Source organism: Rhinatrema bivittatum, chromosome 1 (genome assembly GCF_901001135.1).
Source record: "Rhinatrema bivittatum chromosome 1, aRhiBiv1.1, whole genome shotgun sequence".
In the NCBI taxonomy this organism is placed as follows: domain Eukaryota; kingdom Metazoa; phylum Chordata; class Amphibia; order Gymnophiona; family Rhinatrematidae; genus Rhinatrema; species Rhinatrema bivittatum.
Genome location: NC_042615.1, coordinates 738,587,276 through 738,602,434, shown reverse-complemented (window position 1 = coordinate 738,602,434; position 15,159 = coordinate 738,587,276). Strand labels below are relative to the sequence as shown.

The following is a 15,159-nucleotide window of genomic DNA, read 5'->3' as shown; positions in this document are numbered from 1 at the left end:
TACACATTTACACACATGCTGTCTATCTTTTCAGGCTTACAAACACAGGCTTTCAATCACACACATACATGCTGTCTTTTTCTCTCACACACAGACTCTCATTCGCATGCTTACAAACATGCTGTCTCTCTTTAATTTACACACAGGCTCTCAATCACATACTCACATGTTCCTTTTTGTTCAGAATCAAGTGGTGGGAGTGATTTATTAACTGGTGTTTGGTCTCTTCGAGTCAATTCCCCTGAAGAAGCCAGGAAGGCGAAACAAGGGCCTTGTTGGGACTGAAGAAAATAATATAAACGGGAAACACCACAGATGAGGGATTAAGAAATGCATTTTGCACATCCACATGCTATAGTGCTGATCATAAATAATAGTTAATATATCAAGTTATAGTATTAAAGGGTTACAGCAGCACTACCATGTGAATGTATATATAAGCAATTTAATGTAATGTGGTATTTCTTTGGTATAGAAGACCAATAGTGATTAACATCAGATGTTTGGAAATATATTGTATTCCAGGGAGAGTTTGAGCTTAGAAGTAGAATAGTGTTGAGGGCTATTGAATAGTTGGGTAGAGGTTTATATGGTCATTGTCAAGGTATTTGAATCAAGTGACAATTTATTATCTCAAGGGAATATCAAACATGGTTGGTTTTATATAAAAATAATTGAAAACACTATTGTTTTAACATATCTGCAATAAATAAATAGATTTTATATAAATTGAAAAATTAGTTTGTTTTGTCTGAAAGCTCAAGTGCTTTTTTTCTTTCTTTCTCCTAGAATTTGTTTTGGGGGTTTTGTTGTGTAATACAATAAAGCACAAGTTAAATACATGTACATTGCCTATATATTTATTTATTAATTTAGAAGTTTTATATTCCGCAGCATCCAATAACATATTATTCAGTGTGGATTTCGATAATTAAACTCATAATACTGAACATAAAAACATGCCATCACATAAAATATAGTAACACAAAATCAAATATCCAAATGGTTAGTGAAAAATGAATGCCTTCAATTGTTTTTGGAATCACAAATCATTTTCATTATGTAAATCTAAAGGAAGAGGATTCCATAATTCAGGACCAACAAGTAACACCTTTTGGGGGTATCTTGCAACCTATATGTTTTTACTGAAGACACCACAAGCAGATTTCGAGATGCAGAATGCAATGACCAGGATAGGGTGTAAACAGACAGATTGTCAGTAAAACAATACAAACTATCATAAATTTGAATCTTAAATAAGATTGATAACGCCTTAAATTGAATTTGATAATTTACAGGTAGCAAATGTAAATTATATAAATGTGGCATAATCCTCTCTGTATATGCACAGTTACTATCATGACAGCGACGTGCTCCAAATGAAATACTTGCGCAAAGTCTTGGATAAACTTAAGTACAACATGTTGCTGTAGTCCAAATTGTATAAAACGAATGCTTGTACTACTGTTCGCAAATCCCCCTTTGAAAGAATATTTTTTAATTGCTGCACAAATTTTAATTTAAAGACCGCATTGCTACCATTTTTTTTTTTGGGGGGGGGGGAGGGGGGATCAAAATCTTAGACCTAGATTCATCATTTTGCTATATTTATAGCAAAAGTAGCGCTTGTGAATGGGTATTTTACCTCCAACGCATATTAAATTTATCACACCAGCGTTATTTTAACATCGCATGCTGTGCATTACTGACCGGACAGCTTTTATCACATTTTGGGCTGCTGGAGAGAGAGAGCACGTCTGTAGAGGCTCACAAAAAAAGTTAACTATTTATACCAATGTAAATACTCACTAGTAACTCGGGGTGAGGTTTGTGGTGTGAGGTGGGTTTTAGGGGGCAGTTTAACATGCACAGTCATATGTATAAACAGCACAGTTACCATCAGTGAAGATTTAATGTGATTTGGAGGGATGAAAGGTGAAAGAAGAGTAGATTTGTGCCATGTTCTGTCAACCTAAGTTGATGCCTTATCTACCTAGCTGCCCCCTCTTACAGTGGTATATAAAGTTCAGAAATCAGCAGGCCTCCACAGAGGCTCTTTCTCTCTCTCTCTCTCTCTCGTCTCCTTTCCCCTCCCGTAATGTGATTTGCGATAAATCTCATTTCAGCAGTAACGCACAGCTATCATTGCTGGCATAACGCTGAGGAAAAAGGTGTAATTATTTCCAGTGTTAGCACACAGTGTCGCGGAATTTGTTATCGCATGTAGTGGTAACCAGCCCTCATTTCCATTAACTCTGCCCAAACTCCTCCCACTCGAATAAAAATTTCAAATTTGCATACGCATTTCGTGATGCAACATTTATCGCATGTGTTATGATATTATCGTGGATGTTGGGACCCTAATGCTTGCAATAACACCTTAACACATTTTGATAAATGACCCCCCCTTAGTTTGGTATCTAATGTCGAAATCCCTCATTTCAGACAGAACCGATAGCATACTCCCACCATCTACCTGAGTTAAAGCTAAAGATAGAAGGCACTTTCCCACCCATAATACTATTGATTTTTTTCATATTCAAAACCATGCGATTGTTCCCCATCCACTCACTTTTTTGCAAAATACCCATTTAACAAATTTAGATCATATATCTGATCCTTAGGGAGATGAGAAACTGAATATCAGCATAGCTATAATAACTGATGCCTAACATGCACATTAGTTTAACAAATAGTGTTATATGTGTGTTATATAATTAGATTTTAAACAATAAATGCCAATAAAACACCCCAATGCAAAAAAAATAAATAGGTGTCGGATAAACATTGGAAAAACACCACTGCCTTGCTACTATTCTCTCATCCTTACCTTGTGTGTCTCGCTTGGACCCTCTATTCTATTTTCATGTCTTTCACATGTTGACAATTCTTCTGCTCGGGCCCAACGCCACAGGGTGTGCAAACCGTGCAATTGCACAGGACAGCACACCCAGTGGGGTGGCGTTGGGAGCAGGGAGAGGCCTGCAAAGTTACCAGTGGACTCTTATCTCACTGGCGGCCTGGAAGAGGAATTGGCCCATAAGGCTGCCAGTGGACCCCATGTCACTGGCGGCCCAGAAGAGAAAGAGGCCCTTGAGACCGCCAGTGGACCCCATCCCACTAGCGACTGAAGAAAGAAGGAAAAGCCTGTTTTACTACTCCTTTTGGGTGCTGTGTTTGCTGTCCAAAACACATGCAGCTAGCACATTTTCTATGCTGATCGCGCAATGCACGAGATCAGCATAGAGAAAGTACTAGGCTTGCGTGGTTTGATTAGCGCACGGGCCGGCACATGAGGAGCAGCAGCAGAATGGCTCCCAATGGTGTGTGTGGGAAGCTGTCTGGGAGTGTGTGTGTGTGGGGTGGGGGGGGGGGGGGAAGCTGTCTGGGAGTGTGTGTGTAAATGGGAACCTGCCTCACTAATCCATGCCTTAATCAGGATGACTGGAAATACAAAAAATTTCAGTTATGGAGGGTGGTGAATTTTCCATCCTTATTAGCTTTACTTATTGGATGTCTGTGTCTGTCATTTTGAAATAATTTGTTTGAGAAATTTTTTAAATTTTGTATGAGCTTTTAATTAATGGAGGTTATTCTGTTCCTTAGATCATTACAGAAGGAGTATTTCCAAGTATGATTTTACTAATACGATTGATTTATATTCCTTGATTTTTTTGTTTGAATGATTTATGAGGACTGGTGATGTTTCTATTTCTCCATTGCTGCATTGCATACAGAGTCTGGCTATTTGTGGTTTGTGGTTTTTGGTTCAGTTTCTGTTTATAGTTTATAGCCTCTTTGTTCTGAATTTGGTGAGAGTGAGTTTGTGTTCTGCATGTTTAATTGAGGTGGGGTATTCTTTCTTAAAAAAAAAAAAAAAAAAAAGTAGTAGGGCAGCAAAAATGCTAGCACCGGCCCTGCTGCTGCTTTGCAAATTCTTATCAACTGATGGGCCTCCATTCTTTTCTTCTTTCTACTGGCCCTGCTGCTCAGATGTTCTTGAGATTGAGCATCAGAACTGTGGGTAAGAGGACAAAATGAGCAAAAGTAGGGGAGTATGGTGGAGATAGAGAACGTTGAGGTTGGGCTGGTGAGGAGATGGAGTGATATGGATGGACTAGTGAATCAGAGGGAGAATGTGGTGGAGATGGGCTGACTGGGAGACTACTCCCAGAAAATACAATCTTCATGAAGACCAAAATTTGTGAATTATAAATACTTCAAAAGACAAGCCCTACAAATGCATAGAAGAATACTACAGCTGTACATAAAAGGAAAATGCGAACACCTTTCTACCACCAATTGTTAGCTGGATGCTTAGAGGGTAACTTGCAAACAGGTGCATATGTGTGCGTGTGCATCAGCCCACGCCCGGGGGCACAGCAATTTTATAACTTCTGCCCGTAAACACACGCATGTTATAAAATAGCCTGGTTATGCGCACATGTATGCCGAATTTTAAGTGGGCATGCATATCCCGCTTCTACTGCATAAATTGAATTTTAATAGGGGTGCGCGCCAACACCATTCCCAGTTTTACCAGTTCGTCTCTGGTTCGCCCAGTTGAGAGAGGTTCACCAACCCCACCTGGATTGATAGCCTTCAATCTCCACAGTGTGCCCTGACCCTTAAAACACTGCAGATGTCTATTTTTCTTTATTTTTTTTTCTAACTTGCACATTATCATAACAGAAGCAAAGTTACATGGCAGGGTGCCATGGCATGCACCAGATCATGTGTTTACGTGCACATCTCTGGTTCATGTCCCAAAATACCCATGCTCCACCAGCCCACGCCCCTTTTTGAAAACTTTCAAGGTGTGCACGCTGCTGGAGATATGCATGTATCTTGTAGGCTTTCAAAATCTGCTCAGCGTGTGCGAGCTTGACATATTTGCGCATCCCCTAATTAATGCGTGCGTTGGGCTTTTAAAATTCACCTTTTAGAGTATAGTGTGTTTGGAAGAAATGCATTGACTGGCAAGATACTTGAATACCAACATGGTTGCCTTGTTTATATTGACAGGGGTTTTCTAATTTAAGTGCTGGCTATGGAGAATCTTGCAGCAAGGGTTTTATTCTCTTATATTTTTCAGTTTACATATATTTTTATATATTGATGTATACCATTGAGTCCAGAACTTGAAAGGTGAAAAAAATGGCAGTTAATGAGCCTATTTAAAAAAAAAATCTAAATATAATTAGACTTTAAAAAATGCAAGCTAGCTTCTGCATGCAGAACTGTAATGCTAAGCAAATAACTGGCTGTAGTTTCCTCATCTTTTCAGCCAATGACCACATATCTTTCAACTCCTTTGGTTTTAGGCCATGAACCGCTCTCTTGCTAATGTGATCCTTGGAGGCTATGGCACAACGTCAACTGCTGGTGGGAAACCCATGGAAATTACTGGCACCCACACCGAAATCAACCTAGAAAATGCTGTTGAATTGATAAAGGAAGCAAATAACATCATCATTACGCCAGGTATGGGAAGGGATAATTTCTCTCTAGTTTGTAAATTTTTTTTAATTTTCTGACTTGAGACCTATATCATTGTAATAGTTTTTCAAGCTAGATTGTCCTAAAATTTGCAATAATATAGTAGTGTTGTAACTTCTGACACCCAACTAGAATTCTGTCCATTCTTAATATACAGGACTAGATCAAATTCAGTGCTGCAGGTTATCAACCTTCATGTTTGCAGTGTTACTTGGCCCTTAATTGCGCGTGTCTAGATTAACAGCAATATTATTCTACATGGACAAGCAGGACTAAATTCAGCCACAGAAGTGAATGACATATCTAGATGGTGCTGATATAGAACAGGGTCTTTCAGTGGTTAGAAGGATCTAAAAGTCTTTCTGATCATGTATGGATATTCCCATGCAGTTACTGCCACACTAGTCTTCTCAGTGATTTTTCTTCCATTGATGTGAAATGACATTGCGCTTTTCCTATCATTTGCCAGATTTTTTGGGGCAATTTTTTGGTTTTCTCTTTATTCTTATAGCTTATTATTTTTCTTTCTACCAATCTTTTTTGTTATTTTTTGTGTCTACTAAAAAAAAATTAGCTCATGTCCATTAATCCTTCATTATTTCAGGGAAGAGGCCCTATAAAATTTGCCATAAATATAAGCATAAAATGTCCAGCCTGGATTTACGTGATCTTGTCTCTTCCTGGTTCTGTCTCATAAAAAATGAAAAACCTCCACTCAAAGTGTGACTGTTCTCCAAATATCAAATCAAAACATTCACCTCATCCCAAACTGAACTTTACAATACTGATTTGGCTGACTAATTTATTTACAAGTAGGAGGTGGTAGTTTCATACTTGCTCATTATTGGTACCATCCAGGTTACCTTGACTGCTTTATCATAAAGTACCAACAAAGAAATTAACAACAAATAAATTATTGTGATGTTGAAATACTTTGGGATTATGCAGTGATGAGAATTTTTGAAAGTTGAACATGGAGTAATGCTCTGTGGGATTACAATTTATTGTGAGAAAAAGAAAAGTTTTTTGAAAAAGGTAAAATTTTAATGAACCATATATATAAAAATAAAATAAAAGATAATTTTATAACAGTCCAAAGAGTATTGACATTATGGTTGGTTGGGGATAGTTAATGATTATGATAAAGCAATTAAGATAACCTGGATGATACCAGTAATAATCAAGTATGAAACTACCACAAATTAAAGTTCAATATGGGTTGAGGTGCATTTTTTGATTTGCAAATTTGGTTCTGACTTATAATATGAATGACTGCAGCCTGTGGACAACAGCTCCTCAAGCTCTCTTATAAGGTTCTTAAACATTTATTCTCCCCATGAGAGAAAAACAAAAGGAAGTTCAGAGATCAGTAGCAAAAGAGGGAAGGTCAGAGTCTCCTCAGTGCTGAAGTTATGACTCTTCAGCTTTAGGTTCTGAGAGCAAGAAGGAAAAGAAATCATCCCCATTGGTGCCAAAGACTTCAAAGCATTCCTGTAAGTCACCGTGCCGAGTCTCCTTCAGCATGCATGAAATCAGCATTTCCTAGCGTGTAGCCAGATGGACTCAGAATAAGTGGGTATAGTGTGCTCGTGCTAGCACTTGGAGACGGATCTGACGTCAGCACGGGTACATATACCCCCACAGGAAGTGAAGCAACTCAGTAATTTCCATCTCCAAAGCAGTTTGGAGCTCCTGCACGCTCGCTGAGCGTGTTTTCCAAATCTACTTTCTATTTTCTACTTTCTACTTACAAATTTCTCAGAAGACGAGCCCCGCACTCCTGCGGTGATACCCTCGGGTCCCTCCCCCAGTTGAGTTTCCCGGGGTGATTTCCGCGATCCCTCGGAGGTCTATGCCTCGGTCCGGTGGCCGAATCGCGGCAGGGATCTAGCCCCCGAGCGAGAAGGGCTCGGGCCTGGCTGAGAGGCGCCTCGGTCCCGGCGGGGACTTAGCCCCAAGCGAGACGAGTTCGGCGGCTTAGAGGCAGCGGGTGCATTTCCTCAAGCGCGGCGGTGAAGGTATTTCCCCTCTCCCCCCGCAGCCGGAGACTGCCCGGGTTACAGCCGGGAAGCGCCGAGGATCAGGTAAGGCGTACATCTCTTACTTTTGGTCTCCGAGGTACGAGGATCGGCGGCGTGGCCTGCATGTGGCACGCCGTGGAGGTCGCCATTTTGTCTGCCTTGTTCACGTATTGAGCGCCCATGTTAGACGCCTGTTGATGGGCGCATATTACTGATTATTGAGCGCATATTACTGATTATTGAGCGCATATTGTATATTATTGAGCGCATATTGCTGACCGCATATTATTGAGCGCATATTGTATATTAAGCGCATATCGCTGACCGCATATTATTGAGCGCATATTGCTGACCGCATATTATTGAGCGCATATTGTATATTAAGCGCATATGGCTGACCGCATATTATTGAGCGCATATTGTATATTATTGAGCGCATATCGCTGACCGCATATTATTGAGCGCATATTGTATATTATTGAGCGCATATTGCTGACCGCATATTATTGAGCGCATATTGTATATTATTGACGCAGGCGGCCTCTTGGGCAGAATCTAGGATGCTGTCGCCCGCAGAAATATGTAAGGCGGCAATATGGTCCTCCCTCCATACCTTTTCCAGATTTTACCGTCTGGATGTTCAGGCCAGGGAGGACACAGCATTTGCGAGGGCAGTCCTACGCGGTCCTCAGGCAGCCTCCCGCCCAGTCCGGGAGTAAAGCTTTTGTACATCCCACTTGTTCTGAGTCCATCTGGCTACACGCTAGGAAATGTTGAGATTACTTACCTGATAATCTCCTATTCCTTAGTGTAGACAGATGGACTCAGCATCCCGCCCGGCTGCCGGTGTACATGGGTTTCACCGATTCAAGGTACGCCATGTCATTTTCTTACATAAGAGCGTCCACTCTACCAGGTGTCGACGCCTTCCGGTTGGAAGCGCTGGCAGTCTCCAGCAACTATCAATCGGTCAGGGGAATCCTGTTTCACTAATTCATTGATAGTCAGTACACATATATCCATAACAGCTTTTGCAAGGAAGATTACTGAGTTGCTTCACTTCCTGTGGGGGTATATGTACCTGTGCTGACGTCAGATCCGTCTCCAACTGCTAGCACGAGCACACTATACCCACTTGTTCTGAGTCCATCTGTCTACACTAAGGAAAAGGAGATTATCAGGTAAGTAATCTCAACATTATCTATGGCACTTATGCCTTGAGCCATTCTTGAAGATTCTGATGCTGAAACTTGTCGGTGCTGAAGAGTAAATGTTCAGTGTAGAGATTCTGTATCTAAACTTCCTGCCAAGAAAAGCACTCCTCCCATCTTAGTACCAGAATCAGACATCTCTTTTGTGGTGCTTTCTCCTCCACCTCCTGACTACCATCCATTCATCCAAAAACTTTGGAAAATTTGTCCAGAATGATATGAAGAACTTTCCATCTACTCCTCCACCTCCTTCACTCGCAGAGTCCATTTTGGAAAAATTGTCTGTGTAATTAGATTCCCAATCATCTATTCCTCCTTTTCAGAATGTTCAACAAGCAACATAATAAATCTTGCAGCTCCATCTCTTCGAGAGATCAGCCTTCCTGCATGGACCCTCCAATTCTGCTTTCCTACTCTGAGGAAGATTCTTCTTTTGTCTTATGATTTCTTTCTCCTTCCATTCACTGGAGGAGTCGATGGGATTGCCTTCAGATCCATCACAATAGCCATTTAGAAGCATCACTCCATCAGAGGACATGACTTCCCTACCCTTCCACCAAAAAATGGCAAAAGAATGCCATTTAAGTTAGAAGAGGTGAACTAAAAGGAAGACCTGCCTGGGGTCCTGAAATACATACAGGCACCTATACAAGCCATTTCAGTCCTAGTCCAAGAAGTGTACTCTACTCTTCAGTCTCCAGAGAACTGCACTTTAAATATAAAGCTCAACTCTGTCCAGGCATAGAAAAGTACAACTACCTCAAGAATCTGTGGTAGTTGAATCTGCCTTAAAAAAAAAAAAAAAAGCAAAAAGATCTAAAGCATGCTCTAGTACTACTCTTGGTAAGGACACCAAATTACTAGATAATACAGGAAAGAAAGTCTTCAATAAGCTATGTTGCAAAGCAGGATTTCAGCTCACCAATTCCAAATGATCCAGTATCTTTATGGTATTCTAAAGAAAATAAGGGATGCCTCATTTCTTCTTTCCTTGGACATGCAAGACCAGCGTATTCCTCACCTGATCAAAGCTGATGAATTTGCCAAACACCTCATAAGATATGCATATAGGGCCGGATTTTCAAAAGGTTACGCGTGCAAGGCCTATTTTCAAAAGGCCCGGTGACACGCGTAAGTCCAGCGGCTTGCAAAAAGGGGAGGGGGCGGGGTCAGAGGCTCCCGGCACAGCAGCCATTTGCTGCTGTGCTGGGGATCGCGCGCAACTTACTTCAACCCCAGGGCTGAAGTAAGTTTTAAAATAACATAAAAATGAAGAAAAAGGTAGGGGGGAAAAGGGCGAGGGAGGTGTAAGGGAAGGTGGGGTGGGGGTAGGGAACGGGGGAAGGCAGTGCGGCCTGGCGCGTGCAAGGTGCACAATTGTGCTCCCCCTTGCGCGTGCCGACCCCCGATTTTATAACATGCATGCGCATGTTATAAAATCGGGCATATGTGTGTGCGTGTCGGTTTGAAAATCTGCCCCAAAATGTTTTTGAAACTACTTTAGGGTAAACAGCCATAGTGATAGAAGCTAAAATATGGCTTGGTTGAGAGCATCAGGCCTACGAAAAGATATATGTGATAAATTGGCAGATGCCCCAAATTCATGACACAATTTATTCAGGGACCTTACAAAAAAAACAAACCACTGCTCAACCCTAACCATTGAACATCTGCAAATATTCTCAAATCTTTTAACACAATGTAATGGGACACCTACTCTCCCTACCTTCCTTCTCTGGCACTCATAAAGCAGATGATGCAAGCCATACACCTGATTGCTTTCAATATCTTTAGAGGTAAAGGAAGTTATTCACACATCAAGAAGATTTTCCACTAGATACTCTTACAACTTTAAATGGAAAAGATATTCCATTTGGTATATATCACAAAAGGAAGATCAATTCAATTGCTCAATTTCAGCCCTTCTACAAAATCTGCCTAATCTCTCCAAATCAGTATTGAAAACTAATTTTGTCAGAGTGCTAGTATGGCATTGTGTGTGGTATTTTGGCATCTCTTGGAAGGTCATAATTATCACCATCCAATAATGGCAAAATTCATTAAAGTAATTTTTCCATCTTTATCCACCTAGGAGAGATCCAAGTACTCTATGAGATGTAAATGTATTTTCTCAACAAATAATTCCTTCCTTTAAACCCTTATCAACAGTGGATCTCAAATTTAATTTAATTTAATTATTTATTGGTTTTTATATACCACCGCTCATCAAAGATATTGTGTCGGTGTACAGAGAACAAGAACATACATCAGGGCGTTAGACATTAAACAAAATGGAACATATGAAGGTAACAAAATAACATGCAAAATAAGGAAGATAACGTGTAAACTAATGCCAAATTTAAGTAACAATTGGAGAGTGTGGATAAAGAGTGGCAAGGTAACTTTTAAGTAACATTTGGAAAGAATGAAAAAGAATGGCTAGGTAGAATATAATTGAGAGGGTGGATATCAGGTGTAAGCTTGAGTGAAGAGCCATGTTTTGAGTTTTTGTTTGAATATTTTAGGAGACAATTCAAATTGCAAGTCAGTGGGCATTGAATTCCATAACATGGGACCAGCTAGAGAGAGGGCACGAGCCTTGGTGGATGCGTAATTGGATAGTTTAGGAGAGGGAGTCCATAAAGTGGTGAGGTATGGGTTTCTGGTAGGTCTGTTAGATGTTTGGAATTGTAGGGAGTCAGTAAACCATTTCATTTTGTGCAAAGTATTGTTTTTTATGCTCGTGATCTCAGCATGCTGAATAAGCGAGCTTCAAGCCTTAGTGATACATATTCCCTTTATACATATTTTCAAGTTTTTACCTAAAGTGGTTTCTCAGATTCACATGAAACTGTCCTTAGTTTTATCAACATCTTTTCCAAAACCTTATTCTAACAAAGGTGAGCAAGTGCTTCATACTTTGGACTGCAGAAGAACTTTACTATTTACTTGGAAAGGTCTAAACTTCACATAAAAACTTTTCAACTGTTTGGCTCTTACAGCCCAAACAACCAAGGATTACCAGTTAAGAAACAAACCACCTGTGCCTGGATATCAGATTGTATTTCATGTTGCTATGCTAAATCTGGACAGCAACTTCATAGCAAGGAAAAAAGCTTATCAATTATGGGAAATTACGACTTTCCGTGAACACTTTCGCTCAGTTTCAGTTCAAGAAATCTGCAGAGCAGCTATGTTGTCCTTTCATTACACCTTTGTTAAATCTTACTATTTCGAAGAGGACTCCCATAGGGGAATAACTCCTTTAATGAGGCACTTCTTAGGCATTTATTTAAATAGATGCTTCAACTCTTCCTCCATCCTCTTAGTGCTGGTTGCAATACTTCCATTACTTGTCAAAGAAATCTTAAATTGCAACCCTCAATTTGGGATTGCCACTTGTGTATTTGAATTCACTCCTGCTTTTCTACAGAGAAAGCATAGTTGCTTACCTAAGACAGGTTTTTTCTGTGAACAGCAGGACAATTCAGCTACACAATCTCATCCTCCTTCCTGTACAGTTGAAACTTAGCTTATGAAATGACTAAGGAGACTTACATAGCAGCAACAGTGCAGGAATACCCACGCATGCTCAAAAAGACTTTTGGTCTTTCAGAGCTCTTAGAGAGCATGTCGGCATCATCCATTGATATTAATCACTTTGTGGATGAATTGTCCTGCTGGCCATATAGGACACTTGTCACAGGTAAGCAATTTTGCTGACCATAGCTTATGGTGATAGCTGTTCAAAAGTTTGCATACCCTTGAATGTTTGGGTGAATATATACACTCAAGTTGACATATCCAGGTTGAGATGGCACTGAAGGGTAGGTATACACACCTGTACCTTGTTTGATTGTAATTAGTGTCTGTGTATAAATAGTCAATGAGTTTCTTAGTGCTTGAGGAACCCTTGGCATTTTATCCAGGGCTGCACTGACTTTGGTGGTTTCTGAAGCACGGGGAAAGCAAAAGAACTATTAAAGGATCTACGAGCAAAAGTAATTCAACTTTAAAAATCAGGAAAGGGATATAAAAAGATATCCAAAGATTTGAAAATACCGATCTGTATTCAAACTCTGTTCAAGAAGTGGAAAATTATAGGTTCTGTTAGTACCAAGCCACGGTCAGGTAGACCAAGAAAGATTTCAGACACAGCTGCCAAGAAAATTTGTCAGGATGCAAAGAAAAACCCACATGCAACTTCTACTGAAATATAGGCTTCTCTGAAACAAAGTGATGCATGCATGCATAATAAGGAGATACTCAAACAAAATGGGCTATATGGTAGAATTTATTTATTTATTTATTAAAAAATGTTTCTATACCGTCATTTAGTAATATACCATCACAACGGTTTACATTGCCAGAAAAAAGCCATTGCTACACCAATGCCACAAAAGAGCTTACTTACAATATGCTAAACAGCACCTGGAGAAGCCTCAAAACTTCTGGAACAAAATAATTTGGAGTGATGAGATCAAAATTGAACTTTATGGTCACTTTTTGGAGAGGAGACAACAAGGCCTATGAAGAGAAGCCACACCATCCCTATTGTGAATCATGGAGGTGGATCTCTGCTGATTGTGGATGTGAGATACAGCGGCACAGGGAATTTAATCAAAATTGATGGCAGGATTAATTCAGTATCTTACCAGAAAATATTGGAGGAGAATTTGCATTCATTAGCCAGGAAGCAGCACACAGAGTGCACTTGGACTTTGCAGCATGGCAATGATCTGAAACATAAGGTGAAGTGAACCCTTCACTGGCTGCATCAGAAGAAAGTGAAGGTTCTAGAGTGACCATCACAGTCTCACTGAGCCACTTTGGGGAGAACTCAAGCATGCAGTTCATGATAGACAATAAAATAATTTACAGGATCTGGAAGCTTTTTGCCATGAGAAATGGGCAGCTTTACCACATGAGAAAATAGAGCCTTATTCACAATTTTCACAAAAGGTTGCAAGTCACCATTGATGCAAAAGGGGGCAATACTCAATATTAAGAACTAAGGGTATGCTAACTTTTTAAACAGGACTATTTTATTATTTAGTTTATTGCTATGGTTTGTTTAATGATTGTGCTATTCTATGATGCATAATAGTTTAATTTGAAATACTAAAAATAGCATGTGTTTTGTCTGATCCCTCATGTTTTCTTAATGCTTCACATCTTACAAATTCTGCCAGGGGTATGTAAACTTATGAGCACAACTGTATTATATATCTCTATATATATATATATACCTGTATATATCTATATTTATATCTATATATCCAGATATAAATATAGATACAGCCACTATGCATCCTGTAGTGTAGCAACATAGTACATTTACTGTATTTTCTTTTTTTATAATTTAATCTTTTATTGAATTTTACTTAAATCATGCTACACAGTATTTTCTTCTTTATACAGTAACAGCTCAACATGGTTATAACCTTACTTGTAACAAACAAATCTCTGTTCCTTTTAACTTCCCTCACCTCCGACCCCCTCTCTCTCTGTCTCCAATAGACCTTACTTTGTTCCATTCCTCAAAAGGCTTCTACACTGGCATAAAAGCTTGAATTCTATCCCTTTTTATTACTGTCAAGTTTTCCGTATAATCCCCATAATCTTTTATACAACGTGAAAAGATCAAGGGGTGTATATTTTTTTTCAATAAGCAGCAATTTCACATTTGGCTGATATAAAGGTCTGTGTTAGTTAATTTTGCTTCAGCGAGGCTTTCTCAACTGCTGTATTCAACCAAAAAACTTTGGATCCCAGTCCACCTTTATTTTTGTATGTCCAAAATAATTTTCTGATTTTTTTCACCCTAAAGGGAACAATTCTATAACATCTCCACTAAATATGTCCCATTGTACCTATTTCCCTACAATTTCTCCAACATTTATTTGAAGCTTTACTATAATTTTTTTTTTTTTCAGTCGATAAGGTGTAAGTCTATAATACACTTTATAAGACTTTTATGCATGGCTCTCTGCTTCAACGGCATGGGAGAAAGACTGATACATCACGCATTTCCAGCATAGCTCTCTGCTTCAACGGCAGGGGAAAAGAAAAACAACCAATAAGGGCTGTATAAACATAGTCTGGGTAAAACAAATAAGCATGGGTGTAGCTTGCTTATTGCGGCGGTTACTACCCCTACTACCCCTAACTAATCAAGCTAGACATTTCACTTGGATGCAGCTCCATCACTGCTCTCTACATTAATGGTGGGGGTGGAAGGGAAATAGAACCAAGAGCTAAGAGAAACAGATAAGTATGAGAGAAAAAATGTGTGAGGCTTGCTGGGCAGACTGGATGGGCCGTTTGGTCTTCTTCTGCAGACATTTCTATGTTTCTATGTTTCTATGCTAACTGGGCTGAAATAGAAATTGTTGCTGGTTTTAGCTGTCTTCAATATTGTTTAAATC

At 39.6% G+C, this 15,159-nt stretch overlaps 1 protein-coding gene across 4 annotated transcripts in view; it reads left to right on the top strand.

Annotated features, from left to right (window-relative positions):
• NNT (nicotinamide nucleotide transhydrogenase) overlaps positions 1–15,159 on the top strand; it is a 404,867-nt gene that overhangs the window by 283,301 nt on the left and 106,407 nt on the right. For all 4 annotated transcript variants that reach the window (XM_029577710.1, XM_029577726.1, XM_029577728.1 and 1 more), the window contains exon 18: positions 5,325–5,484. In XM_029577710.1, the coding sequence (XP_029433570.1) occupies positions 5,325–5,484 (160 nt within the window). The remainder of the gene's footprint in view (positions 1–5,324; positions 5,485–15,159) is intronic.